Source organism: Hemicordylus capensis, chromosome 14 (genome assembly GCF_027244095.1).
Source record: "Hemicordylus capensis ecotype Gifberg chromosome 14, rHemCap1.1.pri, whole genome shotgun sequence".
Lineage (NCBI taxonomy): Eukaryota > Metazoa > Chordata > Lepidosauria > Squamata > Cordylidae > Hemicordylus > Hemicordylus capensis.
In genome coordinates, this window is record NC_069670.1 from 13,849,108 (window position 1) to 13,875,330 (window position 26,223).

The following is a 26,223-nucleotide window of genomic DNA, read 5'->3' on the forward strand; positions in this document are numbered from 1 at the left end:
TATGAAGAGCAGAACATAAATATTTGTCGTGCGAGTCTTTCTCCTTTAAAATGTATTTCCAGTTGTATCGCTGCAGTCTCCTATACTACTACAACGACGGATATTTATATACTGCTTTTCAACAAAAAGGTCCCAAAGCGGTTTACAAAGAGAAATAAAAATAAATAAAAGATGGCTCCCTGTCCCCAAAGGGGCTCACCAGCTAAAAAGAAAAGCAAGACAGCCACCAGCCACTGGAGCGATGCTGTGCTGGGGACGGAGAGGGCCAGTTGCTCTCCCCCTGCTCAAGAAAAAGAGTTGCCACTTTTAAAAGGTGCCTCTTTGCTCAGTTAGCAGGGGCAGAGGCTGTAAGCAGTTACAGCATTCAGCTTGATGCTGCAAGCTGGCCCAAATCTCTGATCCAAGAGCAGATGACAAGTTCAGCCGTAAGGGAGACAGAAGATGCAAGGTACTTTGGTTTGTAGAAAAAAAAAAGTTTTATTCAATGTCTGGATCGTGCCGAGCAGGGAACGAGCACTTCCCCCCCACCTCTCCTCCCATCTGAGAGGAAAGGGATCCGTGGACATCAGTTCCTCTTCCTGCTTTTGCTGACGGTCTTGGCGGGAGCTGGGGCCAAGCTGGCGGACTGGTACAGCATGGAGGAGATCTTGTTGATGTAGTAGAGGCCGATCATGGAGAAGATGAAGCTGAGGGGAAAACGAGAGGCGCCGTGTTAAAGCAGGGAGACGTGGACGTGTTGCGGTGCCTTAACTTGCACTTGATTCTGATGGAAACCTTAGTGGACTTGCGCCCATTTTATAAGCTGGGCAAGAGGGAAAGTGGCCCGTTGTGGCTATTGTGCCATTCCCAGAGTACAGGCGTTGGCTGCTAAAGGCAGGTGCCAGCCTCCTGGGGGTCTTTTTTAGCCTGTGGGGTGTGTAGAGTACTTGCGAAGCAGGCTGAAGGGATGGCCGAGAGGACTTCCTTTCCCCCAAGGCCTTAATATGATAGAGATCTGCATAGTGTGGGGAGAGTGGGTGGGGGGGAAATGTTTCTCCCACATCCCCAGAACCAGGGGCCACCCCTGTGACATGGATTGCCAGGAAATGTAAGACCGGCAAGGGGAAGTGCTTCTTCACACAGCTCGTGATTAATCTGTGGAACTCTCTGCCACAGGATGTGGTGAAGGCCACCAGCTTGGATGGCTTTAAAAGGGGTTTAGGCAAATTCATGGAGGATGGGTCTATCCATGGCTAGTAGTCCTGATGGCTAGAGGTTGCCTCCAGACTCAGAGGCAAGATGCCTCCGAATACCAGTTGCAGGGGAGCCACAGGAGAAGGGGGCATGCCTTCAGCTCCTGCTTGGGGGCTCCCCAGAGGCATCTGGTGGGCCACAGTGGGAAACAAGATGCCGGACTAGATGGGCCTGCTTGGGCCTGATCTAGCAGGGCTGCGCTTGCAGCCTTCACATGGTGGCTTTTTCGTTGCCCTGGCTGTGCTGATCCCTCCTTCCTTCCCCCTCCAGTCGAGTCCTCTGTTCTTACCAGGTGGTGACGCAGACGCGATGGATCAGTCCCGAGGCAAACAGGGCCAGCAAGAGGCAAACGAGAACTGTGCAGGCAAAGAACGGGGAAGGGTGGGAGAAAGAGCAGATCAGTCTCCAGCCCAAAATCTGAACTGCCCATTCCCCCACCCCATTCCCGTTCCCCCACCCCACCCTGCAGCCATCTGGCTCACTTTCAGGGAAGATCTTCGCCTGGAATCCTTTGCCGAAAATCAGGTTTTCCAGGTTGTTGAAGGCCTGGGAGGATGTCAAGGAAAATGGCCAGTTAAGCAGCAGCAGCATGGGGGGGTCCCCCTCCATATACTGCCATCTGCATTCTCCACTCGTGCGGAGAATTTAGGTGGTAGAGTCCTGAGGGCAGCCAAAGGGAGGCTGTATCACTTCAGGCTGCAGGTGGGTGGGATTCGTGTGTTCAGTACCCCTCAGCTTTTTCTCCTTGACCGGTTAGTTTTCTCCCTGCAAGGGGGATGTCCTCCATTGAGAGGGGGGGAATAAAATAAGAGCCGGGCGATACCTTTTCTAGGGCCGACTAAAACATTACAAAGCAGAGAGCAAGCTTTCAAGTTCCCTAGCAACTTTTATTCACGTCGGACGAAGAGTTCTGAGGAACTCTAAAGCGTGCACATTTTATTTCGTAACATAGAGGCTCCTAATAAAAATCAGAGCCACTTAAAGGCACAGCAGGGAAATGACTAGTAAGCCAGAGGTTGCTGGTTCGAATCCCCAGTGGTAGGTTTCCCAGACTGTGGGAAACACCTATATTGGGCATCAGCAATATAGGAAGGTGCATCATCTCATACTGTGCAGGAGAAGGTCATGGTCAACCCCTCCTGTATTCTCCCAAAGTCAACCACAGGGCTTTCTGGTCGCCAGGAGTCGACACTGACTCGACGGCACACTTTAATAAAAATTAGACTTGCAATGTGGGAATTAAACAGAACGTACGCCTGAATCCAAAAACAGTTCAGAGAGGGCTTTTCCCCCAGTGAACCTCAACTTTAAAGCTTAGATAATAAATATTTTTCTCAAGTTACATGGCTGTTGTCCTCGTTTTCTAGAGCTGCACGGCATGTCAAAGAGTTTGATGAGATTCTGCATGAAATGGAACGATGCCAGTTCAAAGTGTCCGAGCCGGTTGCGGAACCACTTCGAAGCTAGCGACTGGACGTACTGGAAAACACCGATGAACTGAAACAGAACTGAACCTTCCAACGCTTCAGCTGTCTGCTTGCAAAGAGTCATGCGAGTAATAGAAATAAAAGGAAGCATTCAAAAACGGCATTTCCCCAGCAGCACTCTGACATGGTATAGTCTGCTCTCCCAGTTCAGGACTCTACCACCTCGTTCCGCCACGCACACACAGATCTGACCATGGACTGCTATTCCAGCGGGTGAGACGGACTACAAGGTGAAGCTAGGTTTTTGCAGATAAGATAGACTCGAGGAATTTGCCGGAGATTTTGTCCCAACGTGAAGCCACCGTTGGCTTAACGGCAGCGTCCTGAATCTGCTGATCCCCAAAGGGGGCAATCTCCCAAATAAGCTCCGACCCCACTGATCCCCAGGCAGGCTGTGTCAAGGATACTGTAAGGGAGAAGATGAAGAGGGCAGAGCCCAGGAGCCCTCCTTGGATGGTCAGCCACTCGCTGGAGGCAAGCTGACGGCTGTACATCTGCATTCCGGTAAAAAGGAGGAGAGAGAGCAGCGAGGAAAGAACCAGGGAGGTTCCCGTGCCCACAGCTGAGGAGACAGTAAGAGGTTTTATTTATTTGTGTCTGCGTTATTGTTCCATCCTGCCCTTCCTCCCAAGAGTGCACCTCGCCCCGTGTCCTCCGATACTGTATGCTCACAACAGCCCTGTGAGGTAGGTTAGGAGTCTAGGCTTAAGCACACACACCCTGACCTGTTGGCCTTCCTCCCTCGTGCCCACTTGGTCCCTGCCCCAGTTTGGGGAGTCCACTCCTTTTCCCGGTCCTCATGGTGGAGCAGCAACCCTCTTCCCAGCCCTATCTGGATAGGCCAAATATCATTTGCCATGTATGCCACAAGGTCAAGGCGTTAATATCTCCGGAATTGCCTTCAGCAGTCGGCTAGAGACTGATGCCGATTCCTAGAGGTTTTTCTGGCGTTGGTGTCTGGAGAGTTTTAACTAGAGGGCTAAAACATCCTGGCAAAGTTGTACACAAACGGAACCCAAATTCCTAGAGACTTGGGCGGCTGGCAGCCCTATTGTCGCCCCTGTTGTCGCTTCTCTGTCGCTTTTGAGATTGCAGACTCCTCAGGGCAGGGGCCTGCTCTCTCAAACAAAAACAATACCCCTTCTCCCCCTCTCCAGCCCATCTCCATTGCCCCCCTGTGGGTCGCCTTTTAGACTTGCATGCTGCAAGCGCTCCGAGGAGGCTTGTCGTCTTCCAGTTTGTGGGAGAGTTTCTCATGCATTGATGGTATGGCTTGAGTGTGTGTGTGTGTGAGTCCTCCCTCAAACTTGGGTCCCTGGGTGTTGTTGGACTACAACTTCCATGATCCCCAGCCACAGTGGCAGGGGAAGATGGGAGTTGTAGTCCAAAATCTGGGGACTTGAGTTCGAGAAGTCCTGCTTTACAGTGCTCAGAGGCGCATGGCTGGGAGGGACATAGATCTTGGCCATGGCCTGTGGGCCCCCCCCTTCCACTTCCAGGGCCCCATTACCCATAATGCCCCATTACCCACAATGCCTCCTTGGCATGCCATGGGCCACAGCTGATAGCAACCGCCCCCACCCCGCTTTTTGGCACAATCATGCCCATCTTCCCTGGGCATAGCATGCAAACTCGTATATAGCCCGCTTCTCCAGGTCCCCGCCGCCGTACATTACCCATGATGCACCGCGCGGCGCCCCGCTTCCTCCGCCGGTCCCCCCACGTTTAAACCGAAGTTCCTGCTGCAGCTCGTTTCGCCTGTTGCGCGCATGCGCCTCTGCCGCGCCGCCTCCAGCCCGGAGCCCGGCTTCCTAGTACGCACGCGCGCTTCCCCCAGCGTAGACGTGTAAGTAGCGGCGGGTTCTGCGCACGCGCGCTCGGGAGGGTGGTGGGATTCGGGTGCGGGATTGGTTCTCTGCGCAGGCGCAGATTGTGTGGGGGTGTCTCTGGCGCCCGACGGGCGTCGTTGCAGGCTGCCTTGTTCCCTTCGCTTCGCTGCCACCAGGGGGAGCATGCGCAGGTCCACACCCCGCGCGAAGCGAGATGCTGAACAAAGGACCGGGAGTCGAAAGTTCGAGTCCGGGCTTCCCCACGACGTCAGATTACTGGCCAGCTGGCAAAGACTGCCGTCAAGCGGCGGCAGCGGCTAAAAATCATAGCCGTTCTTGTGGCTCCTTGGAAGCTGCGCCGCCTGTTGGTTGCAAAGCTCGAACCCTCCATTTTTATTCCCCGGTGCAGAAGAGTGCGCTCTGCACGCGCTCAGAAGCGCCGGCGGCTTCACTGTTCCCATTGTCGTCCAGGGCAGAACAGTGCATTTTGGCAGCCCGGACTCGAGCTTTCTGGGCTCGAGGATAAGCCACACCCCTGTTGGGTGGGGGACGGGGCAGGGAGCGAGGGACAGTCACTGAGTGAAGGCGAGCGCCTCGGGGCAGAGACATCGCAGTTCCTTTTCTTGGCCTCCCCGCCTGCTGCCGCTTGGCAGAGCTCCGCTAGCCTGGTTTGCGCTACATACAAGCAGGATTGCAAGCGATGCTCCTGATTTTGCAAAGGTGGGGGGGAGGCGTGTTGAGCTGAGCCTCTCCCAGTGAGCATGCGTACTGCTTGCTGACTCCCCCCCCCCTCAACAGGGCTCGCCTCTCGGCTGCAATAGACGGAGGCGTTTGCAGGAGCGGGGGTGCAGAGGCCGGGCGCGCCCTCCTCCCTGCCTGGCCGGCAGCCGCGTCCCCGGGGTCGTCATGGCCGAAGGCGAAGACCTGCACTCGTTCACCTCGATCATGGATGCCCTCGTCCGGATCAGTGTGAGCACCGGGGGGAAAGGGTCCGGGACGGAGGAGGGTGTGCAGCGCCGTGCATTGCACAGGGAGCGGGGGGGGGGTGCGTGTGTGCGTGTGAACAGGCCCCGCAAGGGCCGCAGAAGCGCTTTAGTGGGGCGGGGGTCTGCACGAGCTGCTCTAGACGCCCCATTGTCTGGCTGCATCCTGCATGCTGCTCCTGGGAGGCGGGGTTGGGTGGGGGACAGATCTTGAGCAATGCATGCTCCCCTCATGCGAACTGCCCCCCCCCGTAAAAGCTGGGTGTTGCGCGCCCCCCCCTTTGCTTCCCAGTGCCGGCACACACCCTCTCTAACCCCCCCCTTTTAATCCCACCCCACATTCCCCTGGACCTCCTCCTTCCCTTCTGGGGCGCAGGGAGGATGCTCTGTGCCTCCCGCGCGCACATCCCTCCGTCGCCATGGCAACCTTCTCCAGGGCTGGCTGCCAGGGCTGGTCCAGCGTCTGCTGCCTCTGCTCTCCGGCGCTCCCCCGGCTTCCCTCCGCCCCTCTGCTCCATCCATCCAGCCCTCCCTCCCTCCTTCCTCTCCAGCGCTTTGTGTGCGATACCCTTTGCTCGCCAGGGGACCAGGCAGAGATGGCATCCAGGCGGACGGCGGTGGGCAAGGTGAGTGCCCGCCCCTCGGCGGGGGGGCTAGCCCCAGTCGGGGCAGGTCTCTTGCTGGCAAGGCTGGAAGGGTGCTCTTCTCTGCAGATGCCCGGTGCATGGTTCGGATTTGGGGGTGGATTTCCCCCCTTGGGGCGGCTTTTCCTCACTTGGCAGCGTGCCAGGCAGCGGGGCGGGGGTGTGTGGGGGGGGCGGGTGCCGTGGAAGGAGGTGCCCGCGATGGGCAGGGCAGGATCAGGGCAGCAGAGCAGCCACCCGAGAGGAGTTGCCCTTGAATGGGACACGGCAGGGTCTGGCCAGCAGCCAAGCCGGCTGGAATTGGAGGCGGGGTCTCTCCTTGCCCAGTGGCGGAGGGAGGAGGTGGGCTGTCCGTTTCCGAGCGGGTGTGCATCGCTCTCATTCCTAGGCAGCCTGGCCAAAGGGCATTTCTGGACAGATACACAGCCTTCCGTCTAACCTGCCCCGCCTGGCTGTTTAAATGGCAAATTCTTAAACATGGCTGATGAGCGAGAGAGAGAGAGAGAGAACTTTTCTCAGGTCTCTGGGGAAATCTTTTTCTTTCCCAAGTGGCAAGGCTCCTACCTGTATTGCCCTCGCCTGTTTGCAACAGGACAAAAAAATATTCTAAGTGCATAAGAAGACCTGTGCTAGGTCCAGACCCAAGATCTGCTCTAGTACCAAGCATCTGGTCTTTAAACTGGACAGGCAGAGGCTTCTGGGAAATTTACTAGCCTGGTATAGAGGTGATGGCTTTCCCCTCTTGTTTGCAACCAATATTCAATGGTAGACTGCCCCTGAACATGGAGGTTTCATTAAGCTCTTGCAGCTGGTAGCCACTGATAGGCTTATTTTCGTGTGAGCTTGTGTGTATGAAATGCATAAAAAGCAATCTAAGCTACTGTATTTACCCAGATACAATATGAATTTAAGACGAGCCCCTTAAAAAAAAAATACAGGTTTTATACTCTTATTTCACCAAACAGAAGAGGACTCTGATGAACCTTTGATCTCTTAACATCAAAAAACTTGGGGGGAAACTAATCTGGGATAGAGGTAAATACAGAAGTAGTTGTTGCTGCATCATGTGCTAGCGAATTTCATAAATTGTTAGTCTCGGATAACTTTGGTTTTGGACTACAACTCCTATCATCCCTAGCTACAAAGGCTGAAAGCCAGGGGTGATGGGAGTTATAATCTAGGAAGTTACCCAAGACTGTTGTTGTTACTTTACTGTTATGAAATGTTTGTAAACTGCTTTTAGCAATAACAGCAAAAGTTATCATTATGAAATACTTGCACTTATTCACTATGAAACCATTGCTAATCAATTTTGTTGAGTTCTAGGATTATGAGAGGAGAAACGTTTCTTTCTCCATGCCATCTGAAGTGGTATAACCCATCATGCTCTTTTCTTCTAAAAAGTCCCGACCCCGCTCACCTTTCCTCGCAGCTAGCAAAGCAAGCTGCTATTAGCACAAGCTGCTGGAAAAGCAAGTTGCTATCAGCAGGCATGTCGCCTCACCCTGTCTTCATGCATCTAGTAAAGCGAGCTGTTATTAGCATGAGCTGCTGGCAAAGCAAGTTGCTATCAGCAGGCCGCCTGCCTCACCCTGTCTCCATGCATCTAGTAAAGCAAGTTGCTATTAGTAGGTTTTGACACTTTACTCATCTCATTGTAGCTACTGAAGCAAGTAGCTTTTTGCACGAGCCACTAACAAAAGCAAGTAGCTATTAGCAGGTTTGACTCCTTACCCCATTTCCCTCTCTTTTCCCTTGTTTTTTAGACCAGCATGAAGAACCTGGAGCGGGAACTGCTCTGCCCGGTGTGCAAGGAGATGTACAAGCAGCCTCTGGTGCTGCCCTGCGTGCATAATGTCTGCCACGTCTGTGCCACCGAGGTCCTTTTGCAGCAGGGTTACGTCTGCCCGGATCCCAACTCCGAGCCCACCTCGCCAGCTTCAACTCCGTCCACACGGAGCCCTCGCCTAGGACGCCGGGTTGTGCCCAAACCAGACCGCCTGGACCGACTGCTCAAATCAGGTGGGTGTCAAGGAATGCAGAAGGGGCAGCTGGGTCTCCTTATCTGGTGGGATGCTTGTGGTTGTGAGGAACGAAGATTTCCCTCGTTCGGTCAGATCCATTATTCAATTTCTAGTAATATATTTATGGAAACTCACAAATACAATGCAGAGGTAATAGACCGTTCTCCCCTTCTTGGTTTCTGGTGCCTGGCGTTCGAAGGTAGACTGCCTCTAGATAAGGAGGTTCAGTTTGGCTAATCAGAATTGCTTTCCTGGGCCAAACCAACTTGCCCAAGCATCTTTGTCTCCCCCAGTGGCTGACCAGATGCTTCTTGGGAGCTCTCAAACAGAGGACGTAAGGAACAGCCCCGCCCCTTCCTTTCTTGTCCCAGCACTTGTTTTTAAAAGGTATACTGCTGGTGTACATGGAAGCTGCATTTCGCTCTCCTGGCGAACAGCTGCTGATAGGCCGAATGACAAGTGCTCTGAACCGGACTCCCTTCTGTCTCTTTGCTCCAGGGTTCGGCACCTACCCAGGGCGGAAGCGAGGCGGCATCCTGCACCCCCAGAGCGTGCTTTTCCCATGCCCGACGTGCCAGCGGGACGTGGACCTGGGTGAGCGGGGCTTGGCCAGCCTCTTCCGGAACCTGACCCTGGAGCGCGTGGTGGAGCGTTACCGCCACACCATCAACGTCAGCGCGGCCATCATGTGCCAGTTCTGCAAGCCGCCCCAGCTGGAGGCTACCAAGGGCTGCACCGAGTGCAAATCTAGCTTCTGCAATGAGTGCTTCAAGCTCTACCACCCCTGGGGCACCCAGAAGGCGCAGCACGAGCCCACACCCCCCACTCTCACTTTCCGGCCCAAGGTGAGTCTCCACACTAGGGATGGGCACAGAACTGACGTGGGCCGGTTCGACAGTGGGGTGGGGGGGATGGCTTTAAGGACGGGGGTGGGTGCACTCCCGCCCCCCCGCCACGTCTTCACTGCCGGTGCTCAAGTCCTTAAGAGCCTGTCAAGGCGTCAGCGTACCTTCCTGCCGCCCCGTGCTGCTGTTTACCGGATGTACCCAGACATAGGAACAGTGACTGGGTGTGTTGCTCACGGACATGTCACGCGCATGCACCTGATGTGCGCGCACATGGGTGACGTGCACAGTCGCTGGCAGGGAGGTACACTGCCGCCCCGACGTAGACTTGCACATCGGCGGGGGAAATGCGGGGGGGTGGTTAAACGCGCGCGCACACCCCCCCGCTGTCAAACCTTCAAGCCAGCATGGGTTCGAACCGGTTCGGAGGCCCATAAAAGAGCCTCTGAACCTGTTCATGCACAGCCCTACTCCACACCCGCCTGGGGGTCGGGTGGTCCTGCAGTTCTAAACTCAGGCAGGAAAAGGGTGGCGGATGTTGCCTCTGTGGGCTCCAGAGGGGCTGCTTGGTTGATCTTTGCCTCTCGTAGGCATTTTAGCATTTCTGGATGCTAAGGGCCTTTTCGGTGGTGGCCTGTCAGCTTTGGAACGCCTTCCCAGAAGAGCTTCACCATGCTCTCTCCCTCACTATTCCCCCCCACCAAACAAACAATTAAAGACACATTTTTTAAGAGAGGCTTTTAAATGTTTTATCCGGTTCTTACATCGGGTAGGTTTCTTCGTTCATTGTTTTTCGCTTTTTTCCTTTTAATCCGAAACTTTTAAATTGGTCACTTTTAAACGTGGTCTCGGTCTTGTTGAATTTTTAAAAATTGTTTTATATTTTATTAATGTCGTGAGCCTCCCTGAGCAGTATTATACTGCAGGGGCGGGGTATAAATATTTTAAATAAATATAATAAACTTGCTGAACCTGCACAGAGCATCTGGACATTTTTGCTCCCTTTGCGCCCCACCCCACCCCACCGCCCCTGCTCTATTGCTCAGTGTCGGCCACCCGCTCTCACTCGCCCCCTCCCTCCCACCCCCTTGCCCCCTCCCTTCCTGCTACTCGCTCACTCACTTGCCCCCTACCCACTCCACTTCCCTATCTGCATATGGAATCCCCACTGCCCAATCACCACGGTGCTTCTTTTTTGTTACCTCTGATTGGTAAAGCACTGTGTGGGCTGGGCTTTCTGCATACAACCTTAATGTGAGATATAGAGATAGATATGGATATAATTCTTATGTTCTTATAATTCTTATGTTCTTGGTGGGTTTGCAAAGATATATCCAGGGGGGTTGAACCATTAAAAAAAAGTTCAGCTCAGTTCAAGTTCTGATCCGCTGGTACATTTCAGCTCTCTGCTTCAGTTCTTATTCACACCCTTGAGTTTAAGAAGTGGTTCAGCAACCAGTTCAGATACTTGGAACTGGTTTGTTCCATTTCGCGCGGAGTAACCTCAAACTCCTCTTGTTTGCAATGTATGTAATTGTTCACTGTGTATTGCTCACTATGTAACAAACAGGAGCCAAATGATAAAATGTTTGACTTGAGGAAAAATATTTATAATTTGGTCGAGCTGTGTATTTTTGAAAGGTTAACGGTTTTGTTACAAGCTAAATACGTAGCGGGGAGAGCTGGTCATGTGGTAGCAAGCATGAATTGTCCCCTTACATGGGAAGCTTCAGTATACTGAGTCAGACAGTATCTAGCTCAGTATTGTCTCAGTATTGTCTTCACAGACTGGCAGCGGCTTCTCCAAGGTTGCAGGCAGGAATCTCTCTCAGCCCGATCTTGGAGAAGCCAGGGAGGGAACTTGGAACCTTCTGCTCTTCCCAGAGCAGCTCCATCCCCTGAGGGGAATCTCTTGCAGTGCTCACATGTGGTCTCCCTTTCATATGCAGTCAGGGCAGACCCTGCTTAGCTATGGGGACAAGTTATGCTTGCTACCACAAGACCAGCTCTCCCCCCTTTGCTAAGCAGGATCCACCCTGGTTTGCATTTGAATGGGAGACTACATGGGTGAGCACTGCAAAATATTCCCCGTAGGCCGCTCTCGGAAGAGTGCCGACCTACTTTTATGCAGAAGGTTCCAAGTTCCCTCCCTGGCACCTCCAGATAGGGCCGGGAGAGACCTTGGAGAAGCCGCTGCCAGTCTGTGCAGACAATCCTGAGCCAGATGGACCAGGGGTCCGACTCAGTAGAAGAAGGCAGCTGCCTGTGTTCCTATGGCATGACAGAAGAAGCAGCAGGTCTCTCCAACCTGTTTTTCTGTCTTGCGCAGGGCCTGATGTGCCCAGAGCACAAGGAGGAGGTGACGCATTACTGCAAGACCTGCCAACGGCTGGTGTGCCAGTTGTGCCGGGTGCGGCGCTCGCACTCCGGCCACAAGATCACGCCCGTGCTCAGCGCCTACCAGGCCCTCAAGGTGCGTAGGAATGCAGCCTTCCCTTCGTCTCCCCAGCTCCACAAAGGGCCTCCCAAGCAAAGGGGAGGGCTAGCAATGGGGCATAGACCCTTGCAGTCTCTTAAATGCATGCTTCAAGGGGCAGATGCCAAGTGGGGAACCGTGGGGCCCTCTGTGCTTGCCTGCGGGACTGGGCCTGTGCAGCCTTAGGTGGCTACCCAGGTTAGCACTCTGAAGGAGGAGGCCCGCGGGTTTCCTAGTTTTATTCTGAAGAGCACTCTTGATCCTCAGGTGCAGCAGGGGAGAAAACAGATAAGAGAGGGACTGGGCAACCCGCAAGTAGCAGAGCCAGCAGTCAAGGGAGCCAGGAATCAAGGCAGAGACTGGGCAACCCACAAGGAATCTCAGTGGCAGAGCCAGGAATAAGGGAGGGACAGGGCTACCCGCAAGGGATCTTAGTAGCAGAGCCAGGAATAAGGGAGGGACTGGGCAACCTGCAAGTAGCAGAGCCAGCAGTCAAGGGAGCCAGGAATCAAGGCAGAGACTGGGCAACCCACAAGGAATCTCAGTGGCAGAGCCAGGAATCAAGGGAGCCAGGGCCAAAAGGAAGGCAACAGTTCTCTGCTCCTCAATTGTTTTTCTCTCTTTTGTCGCGCTCCAGGACAAGCTAATGAAAAGCTTGGCTTACATCCTGAGCAATCAGGACACAGTCCAGGCCCAAATCAGCGAGGTGGAGGAGACACTTCGACTCACCGAGGTATAAAATGTGCTTCTTGTTGTTTGAAATGGTTGATTTCTGGGGAGGATCTACCATTGGGAATGGGGCTGTTTCCCTTTGGAGGACCATGAGAAGCTCAAGGCTGGTGCTGTCCTGCTGATGAACATAGCGATTGAGTTTTAATGGGGGTGTAGGAGCAAGCACACAGGTGAGGCAAGTTCTCCCAACAATCTCCCAAAATACAAACCAGCGCTAATTGCTGTTTTAAGACAAAAGAAAAAAAAAAACCTGTTTCCTGACAGTAACTTGAGGTGTTCTTCTAGATTAGGATTATTTTTGAACTACTTTCTGAATTGTCTTGTCTTACTCAACAAACATCACCTATCCCTGGAGGTGGGCGTGACGCACACAACCGGAGTCGAAGGGATTGAGACAAATGTCTAGTTGTCTCTCCTTGCGTTTTGGATGAGAAGCGTTGTTGTTGTTGTTGTTGTTGTTGTTGTTGTTGTTTTAATGATTTATTTTGTTGAATCTCCACACACTCCCCATGAGTATAGGAGGCTTATCATTTTTGGAGGCTCTCAAGAGAGCCTCAAAGACCCGTCTTCTCAGCCTAGCTTTCAATAATATTTAATTGGCTCCAAAGGGTTTTTAACAGTGATCTTTATGTTAATATTTTAACTGCTTTTATCAAGGGAGTCAATCACTGAGCAACCCACAAAGGATCTCCGTCGCTGAGTTTTATGATAGGTTTTAAGTGGTTTGAATTTTTTGGTGTAAACCGCCCTGAGCCATTCTGGGATGTTCGGTATATAAATAGAATGGATAAATAAAGTAGGTGTTTGTTGGGCCTGGGCAAAGCTTCGGCCAAAGCTGAATCCGCTGCATAGTCTCTCTGGCACTCTGCGGAGAGGGCCATGTCCACCAGGCAATGCTCTGCTTTGCCTTGAAGGGACACAAAGCCCTCTTGACCCCCGGTGCCATCTTGGAAGGCATGCAGGGAAATCTCGGAGGCATAGCCCTTCCCAGCTCTTTCCCCCTCGAGCTCTTAAGCGAGGGATCCTTCTCTCTTAAAGGGAGTCAACGCCGTGGGAAATGGCCCTTCCGTTGAAGTTTTTTGTTTTTTTGTTCTTACATTTATATCCCGCTTTTCCTCCAAGGTGTCCAGGTTATGTTTATCCTCACAACTACCCTGTGAGGTAGGCTAGGCTGAGAGACATGCGACTGGCCCAGCATCACCCAGAGAGTTCCATGGCTGAGTAGGGATTTGAACTCTGGTCTCCCCGTTCCTAGTCCAACACACTAACCACTACACCACACTGGCCCTTCCTTCCTTCCTTCCTTCCTTCCTTCCTTCCTTCCTTCCTTCCTTCCTTCCTTCCTTCCTTCCTTTGCCAGAGTGGCTCCCACTTGGGCAAGTGAGCAGATCCCTGGACTAGCGCCTTGAATTGCCCTCCGAAGAGCGAGCAAACCCAGCGTCACAGTGGCTGCGGTGTGTTGCTCGGCTGGGCTTTTACACCCTCTGTGACCCGTCCTCCTTGCAGGCCAACGGGGCGCAGGCTAAGGAGGAGGTGGCCCGTCTCATGCGGGGCCTGAGCACCCTGCTGGAGGAGAAGCAGGCCTCCCTGCTCAGCGCCATCGAGGACTGCCGGCAGGAGCGTGTCGTCAACTTGAAGGCGCAGCTGCACGAACACCAGGCCATGGTGGAGAACTCGGGCATGGTGGGCTACACGCAGGAAGTGCTCAAAGAGACGGACCAGCCGTGCTTCGTCCAGGCTGCCAAGCAGTTGCATCACAGGTGGGCATCAGTTTCGTGCCTTTGTGGCCCGCCTCCTTCCTTGCCCTCGGGGTGCTTCGGTTCATACGATGCGATGAATATTTCTATGCTGCTTTTTGACCAGAGTCCCCAAAACGGTTTACGTAGATATACATAAATAAAATGGCTTCCTGTCCCCAAAGGGGTTGCCATCTAAAAAAGACACATCAGATAGACACCAGCAACAGACACTAGAGAGATGCTGTGCTGGGGATGGATAGGGCCAGTCGCTCTCCCCCTGCTAAATACAAGAGAATCGCCACTTCAGAAAGGTGCCTCCTAAGTCTAGACTTAGGGATGTGGCCAAATTCCTCTCTTGCCAAATAGTCCCTGAGTCTGGCCTGTGATGACTTTGGCCATTGATGCCATCTCCAGGGATGAATGCTCATAGCAGTACTGAGCGACATCGTAGGAACATCGAGTTCCTCCTTCCGAGTCAGACTGTTGCTTCCTTCAGCTCTGTGATGTTTACACAGGCTGGCAGCGGCTTCTCCCAAGTTTGCAGGCTGGCGTCACTCTCAGTCCTAACTTGGAGATGCTGCCAGGGAGGGAATCTGGGACCTTCTGCAGGCAAGCAGGCAGGGGCTCTTCCCAGAGCTGCCCCATCCCCTGAGGGGTGGGGGGTATCTTACAGTGATCCCATGTAGTCTCCCATTCAAATGCAAACCAGGGTGGACTCTGCTTAGCAAAGGGGACAATTGAGAGATGGAAAAGTGGTGATAGCGTCGTTACACTTACAGCTTTCTCTGTGTTATCACCCTTCTTTTTCTCCCCCCCCCCCGCTCCTCCCCATGATTAGGGTAACACCACGGTCATTTTTGCACAGAGAAAAGGAACAGGATCAACGTTAGGGTCACAAAGCATCGATTGTTGCCCTCGCTCCATGGAGTAATCTTTGGAGTGCATTCCTGCCAATTTCCATCTCCATTCTTCCGACACTATTGACACAATTATAGTAGTGTTTGTGCTTTTAGACCACTTTTCCATCTCTAGGGGGAGGGAACCAATCTCCCCACCTGGCTCAGGTCCTTAAAAAGTACCCCCACTCCGCAGCCTGGTTCCGGGCCCTCCCCACTCTGCAGCTGATCTTCTTATAAGACAATGTTTTTATTTGTTTATGTAAAAAAACAACAACCCATGTCTTTATTTAACTAGGAGATGTGTAAATATACTGGGAAAGGTGCAGGTTCAAATGTGGACTTTTTCTAGTGCTGGGGAGGGGAAATCCGAGGTTTTTAGCAGAAGAGAGTGGAGAGCAAATCAAAGGAAAGTGGGTAAAGTTGGGAGAGAAGGGAAACGGAGCTGAGCCCAACTCCAGGCAATACTGGGATAAATGGACTGATGGTGTGCTGTAGAGGAGAACCTCGTTGTTCGCGGCTCCGCGGGGTATCTCATTGACACCCGTTTCCAATATCCGTGGATACGAAGGGGTTAAAACGCACATATCTGCAGTTCCTAGGGGGCTGGGAGTGACGGTGGAGGTCATTTCCGCCCGCCATTTTGTCTCCAGGGAGCCATTTTGTAACTCCTATCCTTCAAAAAATGGATCTTTTTTTTTACTCTTTCCCACAATTTCCCATGGTTCAGTGGGGGGGCCTTTCGAGGCATTCCTGGGCACGTTGGATACTTGGCAGCATACAGACTCCTCAGAGCATGCCACAGTATGTGGGGTTTTTTTTAGTTACTTTGCCGTTTTTTTGGATGCGCCCCCCTCCCCCCAGCAATAAGGTCTCGTTATTCCCGGTCCCGTTACTCGCGGCAATAGGTGGGGAACAGAACCCCCGCGAGTAACGAGGTTCTCCTGTATAAATATTCGTAGCGTGACTGTATAAGCCCAACTTGGGCCTCCAGCTGTTGGACTACAGCCCCCATCATCCCCAGCCACAGTGGCCAATAGCCGGGGATGATGGGAGTTGTAGTCCATTGGCACCTGGAGGTCCGACATTGTGCAGCCCTGGCATAAGGCAACATCATGTTTTGTTTCCCGCTGCCGCAAATCCTCGCTGTCTCCCATTCTGGACAGGATCATCCGGGCAACTGATTCGCTCCAGACCTTCCGGCCGGCAGCCAACGCTTCCTTCAGCCACTTCCAGGTGGACGTGAGCCGGGAGCTGAAACTGCTCACAGACCTCACCTTCATCAAAGGTACGCAAGGCCTCACGTCGGCGGGGGGGCACGTTCTTGCTCAGGGGGCAGGGGGCGCAGCTGGGTTCCAGGCGGAGATCCCCTTACCGGCACGCTGCACCCGCCGGACTGGTGCCTGCAGTTCCTGGAGATAAAAACTGCCAGCTCTCTTTGGCGGCCTGTCTGGCCGGGAAGCCATCGGTTGGGGAATCGGCGCATCGGCCAGGCACAGCGGCGTCCTCAGTTTAGTTGACTAGGGTCAGGGCCATCGGAGGCGTCCCTGCCCAGGGTGGTGGAGTGATCTTTCTTGTGGATCCCCGAATCTGGAGCCCCCGGCACAGAGTGGGGGGATGAGCATTCGCCGCGAGCCCCTAAGCTTTGTGTTGTGTTGACCTGCCCCGTGACCAACCGGAGCATGGACGGAGCACGGCCTCTGACCCCGGGTGCGGAAGGTGAGTATTCCTCGGTTGGCCAGGCCGGGTCTGCTTTTATTCATCCCCTTCCACCCATCTCCCTTCACCCCCCATGCCCAGGAGGCGGGCGGGAGTCTCATTTTCCACCTCGCCTGATCGGCCGTCCTGCCACATCCTGGGCCTCGGTGCTCCCACTGGCTGCCATCTCCTCCCCCCTCACCGCCAACCCTGCATCCCATGATCCATTGCCAACCTGACGACTCTAGGCGCAGCGCCCCCCTCAGTGGCTGCCGGCCTCTTGCTGGCCCGTCTCCGCCCCACGCCTGGCTGTTGACCCGTCTCAGACCTGCTTTACCTCTCTTTGTTTATAGGCTGTGGTTGCTGCTGAGTCATCACTGAAGTAAATGAGGCAAGTCATCTCGCCCCCCCCAGACGCTCCCCCCACCCAGCCCCCCATGACTCTCTCTTTCTCTCTCTGCCCCATGGCCTCCTCTCGTGCCTCCATCCTGCACCCTTTTGTCTGCATCCACCCACCCCGTTCCCTGCTTTCGGGTCCCAGAAAATGCTGTGGCCAGGCCTAGTACGGGGCGGCGTGTGAAAATGACCCCTTGGACAGAGCTCTGCTGTAGCCCCGAATCGGATGTAGGTTGGGGCTGAAGCTCAGAGCGTCTGCCTTGCCTGCAGAAGGTCCCGGGTTCAATCCCTGGCAGCATCTCCGGGTAGGGCTGGGAAAGACCCATGCTTGAAATCCTGGAGGGATGCTGACAGACAGAACGGCGCTAGGTTGACCAAATCCTATTGGTTATTTTTAAAGGTAAAGTGTGCTGTCGAGTCTATATTGACTCCTGGCGCCCACAGAGCCCTGTGGTTGTCTTTGGTAGAATACAGGAGGGGTTGACCATTGCCATCTCTGATGCAGTATGAGATGGTGCCTTTCAGCATCTTTCTATATCGTTGCTGCTCGATAGAGGTGTTTCCCATCATCTGGGAAACATACCAGCGGGGTTTCGAACCGGCAACCTCTGGCTTGCGTTTTTACCTGCTTGCAAATTTAACAGACGCGTAGCTGACTTAAAACTTCTATGACTGATCAACTAGGGCTTCTTTAATTGGGTAACCCAGGCCTTGACAAATCCCAGGTGCCAAGAAATTGAACGGCGGTGTTTAGAATATTCAGAAGTGTTCTGCAGGTATTCAGAAGTAGAGTTATTTCATAAAAATCTTTATTTCCTCAGGCTCCCCTGTTCCCGTTCTAAGGATGTTCCTTATAAAGGGGATAAAGAGAAGCCTCTTTGCCCTGCTCCCTCCACAACTAAGTTCAGGAGTTGTGTCCCTTGTTTGGCTCCTAAATTTTTGGGCTGGCTGTGACATCCAAAGAAAATTTGTCAAGGCCTGCGTTGGCAAACTTGGTCCAAACCTTTCCATCCCTCCTGGCTTCTCTGTGGTGGCCCCTGCTTTTAGGAACTCTCTTCACTTTGAAATTTGCTCCCTCCCTCTCTGTTTTCTGCAAGTTGATGGAGATCAGTCTCTTTCGGAAGTGCTTCCTTCTCCTTGCCAACGTTTAAATACGTGCTGTGGTTAAGTTCTTATCTACCTTATCCACGGGACATTTTCTTTTATTGTTTTATTATGTGATTGTAGAAGCGTCCGACTGATCATGCTGGTGAGCGGCTTTGACGCTTAGAGGAAAAGCGGGCCATGTCTATTTAAAAGCCAGTATGGTTGTCCGCAAGGTGACTATTTAAAACGAATCATTAAAAAGGGATGTCTTTTTAAAAGATGTGTGATATTCACACGCCAGAGTATCCCAAGTTTGTATTTTTCCGTCAGCGGCACAGTTTTGTTTATATGCCGATGTATGTAGATTTGACCCAGTTGATCAAAAGGCAGGATCCTGGTCAACCAGGGCTGCCCTCTTACGCTTGCTTTCGTGCGGGTCAGCCCTGCGGGGTACTGTGGGGCTTGCTTCCAAGTTGATGGGGCCGCAGCTCAGTGGAAGGGCATCTGCTTTGCATGTGGAAGGTCCCAGGTTTGATCCCTGGCAGCATCTCCAAGTAGGGCTGGGAGAGACTCCTGCCTGGAACCTTGGAGAAGCTGCTGCCCGTCTGGGTAGACAATGCTGATCTCAATGGACTGAGGGTATGAGGCAGCTTCCTCTGTTCCTCCGTCGACATGAATACATTATTCACTCTTTCATCGACGGACGCCTCTTGCCCACCACGCTACTGAGCTAGATGACCTTCTCCTTCTCTGAGTTTCTCCGCCATTTGGGTGGGCAGCCGCCTACGGCCCCCTCGAACTATCTTCCGAACCGGCCTTCCGAACCGGCCTTCTCATGCTCGCCCACCCCCACCCCCTTTCCTCCGTCGCCATTGTCTGTGCCCCTACCCTTGCATCCTCCTTGCTTCTTCCTCCTCTGCCTCCGCCCCCATGGCCGCCTGCCTCTCTCTCTCTCTCTCTCTCTCTCTCTCTCTCTCTCTCTCTCTCTCTCTCTCCCCTCCCCCTCCCTCCCTCCCTCTCCCCTCCTTATTCCCCCACTCGCACTCAGCCTCTCTCTGCTCCCCGGAGTCTCTCAGCAGCTTGCCCCGTCTCCCCGACTCTCTCCTCCTCCCCCTCCTCCCCTCCCACCCTCCATTTCTCCTGGTGCCCCAGCGCCGGTTTTTTTGCCTATGGAACCCCTAGCCTGTAGCTGGTTGTGTGTCCGTCAGTCTGGAGAGCCCCGCTTCTGCGCCAAGCCCCGGTCTGACGTCTCGGGTCTTCCCCCTCCTCCTCTCTGTCTCTCTCATCTCAGCGCCGGAGGCCCCGGTGATTGACACGCAGCGCACCTACGCCTACGACCAGATCTTCCTGTGCTGGCGTCTGCCGCAGCATTCGCCCCCCGCCTGGCATTACACGGTGGAGTTCCGGCGGGCCGAGCCCAAGGGGAAAGCGCTCAAGCTGTGGCAGCGGCGGGAAGAGGTGCGCGGGACCAGCGCCGTCGTGGAGTACCTGGACACGGACTGCGTCTACGTCCTCCGCGTCCGTGGCTGCAACAAGGCCGGATTTGGCGAGTACAGCGAGGACATTTACCTGCATACGCCGCCCGCGCCAGGTAAGCGGCTTTGGTTTGGGGTGGTATAAAAATCTATTACGTACATAAATAAATAAAATAAGAGGAACGCATGTTGATAAACAGGCAGCAGGTTCTGCGGAGGGGTCTGGGAAGCCGAGTCTGATGAGTGAGGAAAGAGACGTGGAGGAAGAGAGCCCGAAAGAGAGTCCAAGACTCAGTGAGTTGAGAAAGGCCAGTGAAGATAGATCTGTCCTGACGTGCTTCTTAAAGAGTTGAGGAGACTGAACCATCTGAGTAACTGGAGGCAGTGAGTTCCAAAGACACAGTGCTTTTAAAAGGAAAAAAAAAAAGACTGATCTAGGAGACAGTGGATGTAAGCTTTGGCCAGAGATTGGCGTTAGAAGAACACAGAGCTCTGGAAGGAATATAAGGAGACGTTTACTGTAAGAATAACGAGAGAGAGAGGGACAACAGGATGCAAACCAGAAATAGAGCCAGCATAGCTTAGAGGTTAGAGTGTTGGACTAGGACTGGGAAGATCCGGGTTCGAATCTCCATAGTTGTGAGGATGAAAATAAACATGTACACCACTCTGAGCTCCTTGGAGGAACAGCAGGATATAAATTAAAAACAAAAACAAAACCTGATGTGATAAGCAGTGCAGGAAGGAGAAGAGGAGAGGAGAAACATGGTCATCCTTACAGGCAAGGGGGGAAAAGGTGAGCTGCAGAATCAAGGACAGGCTTTGATGGCTTTATACGGGATAAAGGAAGACCAGCAAGAACATCGGAGTAACCAAGCCTGGGTCAAGCAAAAGAGCAGACGAGAGCTTTAGGCGTCTCTGTAGAAAGAAAACCGTTTTCCGAAATGTCAAGTCCAGTCATGAGAAGGGCGAGAAGAAAGTCCGTTGAAATCTGAACTCATTTCTGGTCGCCTTCATTCCGGTTTTTCCTCCCTTTCTTCCCCTTCCCCTTCCCCACAAAGTGCTGAATTTCTTCCTGGACAACCGGTGGGGTTTCAACCGGGAGCGCCTGGCGATCAGCAAAGACCAGCGGGCGGTCCGCAGCGTGCCGGGGCTGCCCATGCTCTTTGCCGCCGAGCGCCTGATGACCAGTTGCCACCTGTCGATCGACCTGGTGATCGGGGACGTGGCCGTCACCCAGGGGCGCAGCTACTGGGCCTGCTGCGTGGACCCCAGCTCCTACCTGGTCAAGGTGGGCGTGGGCCTGGAGAGCAAGCTGCAGGAGTGGTTCCAGGTGCCCCAGGATGTGGTGAGCCCCAGGTGAGCCACGCGGCCGTCTTCTTGGCCCCCGGGGGGTTGGTTTGCAGCGGGGGGAATTGGGGCGGCGGCTGTGTCCTGCCACGTCCGCCCGAGCAGGGTGGCACAGTTCGGCCCCTCCTGCCGATGTTGGACCGCGACCCTCATGATCCCTGATTATTGGCTGCTGTGATTGGACAGCCAGAGGGCCGAGGTTGTGCAGCCCTGCCCTAGAGTAAATTCCAGGCAGCGGTGGAAACGATTGGGGTCTGGTCGAGTACAGGACGCCCGTGTGAGCGGGCCTTTCTGTGGTTGTCAGTAGAGGTGGACGCTTCAAGTAGATTTAAGCTGGGCATTGGGAGGAGTTTCCTAACTATCGGCCTATGGAACCCTCTGCCTCATGCTTGGGCGGGCTCTCCTTTGCTGAAAGTTTTCCGAGTCAGGATGGGCATCTGTCAAGGCTGCTGAAGCCATTTTCCTGCACTGAGCTGTGGGGTGGCCTAGACGGCCTCCAAGATCCCTTCTAACTTTATAATTCTGAAATGTATAGAGTAGGCCAGTGCTGCCGCTAAATCCTATACCGGTCACCTGACCAAGCTTGCTTATTTTCACCGTTTTTTAAATTATTAATTATTTCTATTTATTCGATTCCGGTTCGGTTTTGTGCTGCATGCTCTCTCATTCTGTGCACCTGGGTGCGAATTATTTGTTGCCTCGAAAAGCTGGGGGGAGTTGGTCCGTAGCTCAGTGGTATAACTTTGAGAACGGGAAGTCCTGGTTTTCAGTCTACGGCAGCTCCAGCGACCAAGACTTTGAAGGGTGGCTGTGAGGATAATATGCAGCGGGGACCACGTACCCTGCCTTGCGTTTCTTCAAAGAGGAGTTGGGGCTCCAGCATGACCAATAAACATTCTCGCTCCTCTTTGCTCGGCCCAGATACGACCCCGACAGCGGCCACGACAGCGGTGCGGAGGACACCACTTTGGACACCTCGCCGCCCTTCGCCTTCCTGACCATCGGCATGGGCAAGATCCTGCTGTCCCACGGGGTGGCGCTGACCTCCCGGGACCCGGGCAACTGTACTGTCTCCTTGCCCCCCCGCTTGGGAATCTGCCTGGACTACGAGCGCGGCAAGGTCGCCTTTTTCGATGCCGTCTCCTTCCGGAGCCTCTGGGAGTGCGGCATCGACTGCTCGGGGCCCGTCTGCCCGGCCTTTTGCTTCATCGGCGGCGGCGCCCTGCAGCTCCAGGAACTGGTGGCCAACCGCCAGGAGCGGAAAGTCACCATCGGGGGCTTCTCCAAACTGGACTGAGTCGGGCCCTACCCAGACCTGGCGCCTGCGCCCGACCGAGGCAGAAGAGGCCCCCCCAGGGCCCGAAGGGTTATCAAAGCCGTGGCGGAGACGGTTCTCCCACCACGCCGCTTCGGGCACGTCGCGGCGGAATTGGGGGGCGGGGCGAGTGGCGGAGGAGGCTGCTCTGCCTCCCGGCGCCCACTGATGGACTTACCAGCAGCTAGATACTTTTGCCTTTGGACAGGCAAATGGGATTCCCCAAGGCCTGAGTTCCTTAGAAAGTTTGCTGTCAAGGTGGGGGTGGGTGGGTTGAGAGCAGTGCTGCCCCACGGACACCCCCATGGGGGTGGGTGGGGGCTGTTTCTGTTCACGGGGCCCTTCCTTCCCTGGCCCGTCGCCTCTTTCCCATCCTTCCCCCTCTGTGTGCCTTGGTGGTGGTGGTGAGGGGTGTCTTTCCCCCCCAGCAAGGGTGTGCTCCAGAGGCATGGGGCGAGGTCTAGGGCTTCTGGTTCCTCCTCTGCCTATTTCCTGTCCTTGATCTGCTGGGGAGGGAGGGAGGGAGGGGCCATTTCTTTGGTGCATGGGCCAGTGGGGATGTTTTTTAACGGTAAGCGCCTCCTTTCCCCCGTTTTTCCGCTCAACCATTCCCTCCCTGCTCTTCCTTTTCCTTCTACCCACCCCCGGTGGATTTTTGAACCCAGTTTTCCAGATCTCCCTTCGGACTCCTTGAAGTACACCCCAGCCCCAGTTTCCATTTCCCTTTTGGGCCCCCGTTTTTCCCCAGAAGTGGCTCGAAACCACATTAAAACTGACTGGAGCCCATTTCCAATCTGGCTTCGCTCCCGGCCGAGGATTTCCGAGCATTTCGAGAAGGGCTGGACGGACGGTTCGTGGTCCGTGCCCTTGAAAAACAATGGTCCGGGGGGAGGAGGGAGGGGGCCACAGCGCCCAGATGATTTTCAAGCAGGCCTAAATGTTTCGGTGTAGCTATGCCTGCTTGCTGTTGGATTGTGGGGATATCAGCGGTGAATTCTGTGTAAACCTCTTGTCCTTCGTAAGGAATGCCTGGTTGTTAGGAACTTGTAGCTTTCCCCCAGGATGCTCTTCCTCCATAAATCCCCTGAAACAAGCCCTCCACACCCCTTTCTGTCCGAGCCAACCCTCACTTCGCTCCCCAGACCTTCCTCTCCTCCGCATGGTTTTGTCTTAACGTATTTATTTTTTTAAGCAGGACGTTCCACGGTCCTTTATCGTCAACGGGGCTTCCCCTGGATTATTCTTTATTCATAGTGTGACTTTCAGAGCTGCGAGGCATGGAGACGGCCAACTTTTTCTCTTCCCCCTTCTCGGCACAGTTCCTGTGCTTTTAACAGGCAGCCATTTCGCAGGTGAGGCTTCCTCTCCCAGTTGCTTTATTTCGGCCCCAGAGGGTGGGGATGAAATGCCCACTCAGCCTCTGCCTGGCAGGCAGCTGTTGAAAGGTACAGGAGCCTTGCTAGCGGAAAAGTTGGCCGCCTCCAGCCACGGTAGCCTCTGAGCTGGTGCTAAATGGTAGAATAGGTTCTCTCTGTGCCCCGTGCCCTGGCCACAACAATGTAGAGGCTGTGATGCCCCTTTTCTAGCAGTGGAGGATTTAAGAGAGGCTGGTTTCCTCTGCTGGGGTGGGGTGCCTTGCTGCCCGCCCCGGCACCTCCAAGCTGTGGCCGTGGGTGTGAAGTGGCACCTTTTTGTTTTGCCGTTCTGCAGACTTTGCACTGCCCAAGCTTTGTCCATTCCATATGCACACAGAATACATCTGGCACTTCCTACGTTCCCCCTCCCCATCTCTTCCTTCTCACCCCAAAAATCGAGGGCTCTTGTGTCCCCCAGGTCCCTGGGGAGGTCTTGTACTGTACATTGGTGTCTTTTCAGCGTTTTCGGATGAATTAAAAAAACAAAACAAAACCCTGCAATGCCAGTTTGTGTTGTGAATGACCTCGTTGGCTCAGGTAAGCAGGCGCGCGCACGCATGCTACAACTCCTGAAGTCTTAGCAGCGGATCCATCTTTGGCCTAAGGAAGTAACAAGGTGACTCAAGTTCAAGCGCCCTGGGGTGGAGTGGGGTGGGCACCTCTGCCTTAGAAGAGGCATTCCCTACTGGCGCGAAAGGTGTGCCTCTTCTGCGTGGGAAAAGGGGGTTGCATCTTCTACAGTGACTTCTTCCCTGACCCCCGCCTGCAGTTATAACTAGCCAATACCCATCCAAAGCCATGCCATCATGGGAGAGGCATCCCCGGGGTGAATGGGGAATGCCTCTTCTACTGTGACATCTCCCCCACCTTTGGTTGTCATAACTGGTCGTTATTAGCCAACGCCTCCCCAAAGCCATGCCACCCTGGACGAGGCATTTCCTTGAACGGGGAATCCCTCTTTTAAGGCAGTGTCTGCCCCCTGCAGTTTTTGTTAACTGCTAGTTGCCACCAGCCATCAAAAGCCATTGAGCATCTTTTTGCCAAATGGAGAAACTCAACAAACTATCAGCTGAAATGAGAGAGAAAGAAACTTGTCCTACTATTGGGGATTGTGTGATATGCAGTTACTTATTTACAGTTGGGGCCTTTAGCGAGAGCGGTGTGGTAGTGCTTGTGTAGTTTTGTATTATTATTTTTTAAAGCCTGCCTGATTAATTAAGGGCAGTCTTTTTAATTGTCCAGGAGGTTTTGCATTAGGTTAATTGACAAATCACTCAATGTACTCTTTGTGTGAAAAGGTACTTTTTCACGCAACGCATAATCAGCTTGTGGGATTCTCTGCCACAGGATGTGATGACGGCCAACAACCTGGATGGCTTGAAGAGGGGTTTGGATAACTTCATGGAGGAGAAGTCTATCAAGGGCTACTAGCTGGAGGGCTACAGGCCATCTCCAGTCTCTGAGGCAGGATGCCTCTGAGTACCAGTTGCAGGGGAGTAACATGCTGGAAAGGGGGCATGCCTTCAACTCCTGCCTGTGGGCTTCCCAGTGGCCTCTGGTGGGCCACTGTGTGAAACAGGATGCTGGACTAGATGGGCTTCCTTGGGCCTGATCCGGCAGGGCTGTTACGTTAATGTTTTGCAGTGCTGCGTTTCCCTGCTTAGAGCTGTGGTTCCAACGGTGGACACTGGGGGGCACTGCAGCTCCACCGCTGACCCCGTGCCCCACCCCACACCCTATCGGAGTTAATCTTGAAAGAAGAATTGGATCTTTCACCAGTTCTGTCTTCTTGGAAGGAAGGAGTCCTGGTGGGGACTTACTGGCAAACTTATTAGTTGACCCTTGATTATTTTCAATATATATTTTTTTTAATTTTTTCAATCATGGGCCGAACCGTCGGTTTTTTCAATAATTCTAGCCGGGGGGGGGGGGGTGAGCCGAGCAGGCCTCCCCCCATGGTGGGGGTGGGGGTTTGTGGAGCGGGAGCAGCCGCCGGGCCTGACCGTCTGGCCCGGCGCATTGGAGTGCCCAGTGGTCAGCTGCTCCCACTCGGCCCTGCTCCTGCCGCCACGGGCCCGGGGGGGAAGGAGTCTGAGGAGCCTGCTCGGCTCACCCCCCAGCAGCTAGAATTAATGGAAAAATCAACGGTTCAGCTTCTCAGCGGGTGCAGGGTGGAGGCTGGAGGCCTCTCCGAGGCTTGGTGGCCACTGGCCGAGGCCCCAAGGTCCGGGGGTCAGAGCGCCTCTGCCCAGAGGCCTCTGAAGGGCCACTGAGGGGGGAAGGATGCTGGACTAGATCGGCTTGGTCCTGGTCCACCACTCTTGTGTTCTAATACGTGACCATAAGGGGGGTATCAGTAACTGCAAACGTAGCAACTCCGGTCATCTTTAACTCACTGGCTATAACACAGAAGGGTTTATTTCTGGCCACGCAGAACCTCCAGGCAAAGCCCTGGTCTCGGGCTCGCCTCATCTAGTAGCTAGAGGTCCCCAAGAGCCTGCGAGCAAGATCAGTGGCCATTAGCCGTCAAGAGCTGTTGAGCCCACCTTGGCAGCTAGCCGCCGCCAGCCCTCAAAGGCCAGGGAACAAAACCTTGTGGC

The 26,223-nt window shown here is 54.0% G+C and overlaps 2 protein-coding genes across 5 annotated transcripts; one reads left to right on the forward strand and one right to left on the reverse strand.

Moving 5' to 3' along the window:
- Positions 1–464: 464 nt before the first annotated feature.
- On the reverse strand, positions 465–4,549 carry KRTCAP2 (keratinocyte associated protein 2). 2 transcript variants are annotated; one of them, XM_053277561.1, is made up of 5 exons: positions 4,397–4,549; positions 3,128–3,282; positions 1,716–1,779; positions 1,523–1,589; positions 465–686 (listed from the first exon to the last, which is right to left on the reverse strand). In XM_053277561.1, exons 1-5 carry the CDS (start codon positions 4,398–4,400, stop codon positions 566–568), a joined length of 411 nt encoding a protein of 136 aa, XP_053133536.1. In that variant the 5' UTR covers positions 4,401–4,549; the 3' UTR covers positions 465–565. The 2 variants fall into 2 exon arrangements, with proteins under 2 accessions (XP_053133536.1, XP_053133535.1); XM_053277560.1 differs by lacking the exon at positions 4,397–4,549 and adding an exon at positions 4,248–4,370.
- TRIM46 (tripartite motif containing 46) lies at positions 3,155–24,116 on the forward strand. 3 transcript variants are annotated; one of them, XM_053277476.1, is made up of 12 exons: positions 3,157–3,293; positions 5,348–5,518; positions 6,084–6,158; positions 7,943–8,198; positions 8,699–9,045; positions 11,375–11,518; positions 12,159–12,254; positions 13,760–14,013; positions 16,055–16,176; positions 19,360–19,659; positions 20,605–20,902; positions 21,815–24,116. In XM_053277476.1, exons 2-12 carry the CDS (start codon positions 5,456–5,458, stop codon positions 22,188–22,190), a joined length of 2,331 nt encoding a protein of 776 aa, XP_053133451.1. In that variant the 5' UTR covers positions 3,157–3,293; positions 5,348–5,455; the 3' UTR covers positions 22,191–24,116. The 3 variants fall into 3 exon arrangements, with proteins under 3 accessions (XP_053133453.1, XP_053133451.1, XP_053133452.1); XM_053277477.1 differs by lacking the exon at positions 6,084–6,158; XM_053277478.1 differs by lacking the exons at positions 5,348–5,518; positions 6,084–6,158 and having other exon boundaries at positions 3,155–3,293.
- The last annotated feature ends 2,107 nt before the right edge of the window (positions 24,117–26,223 follow it).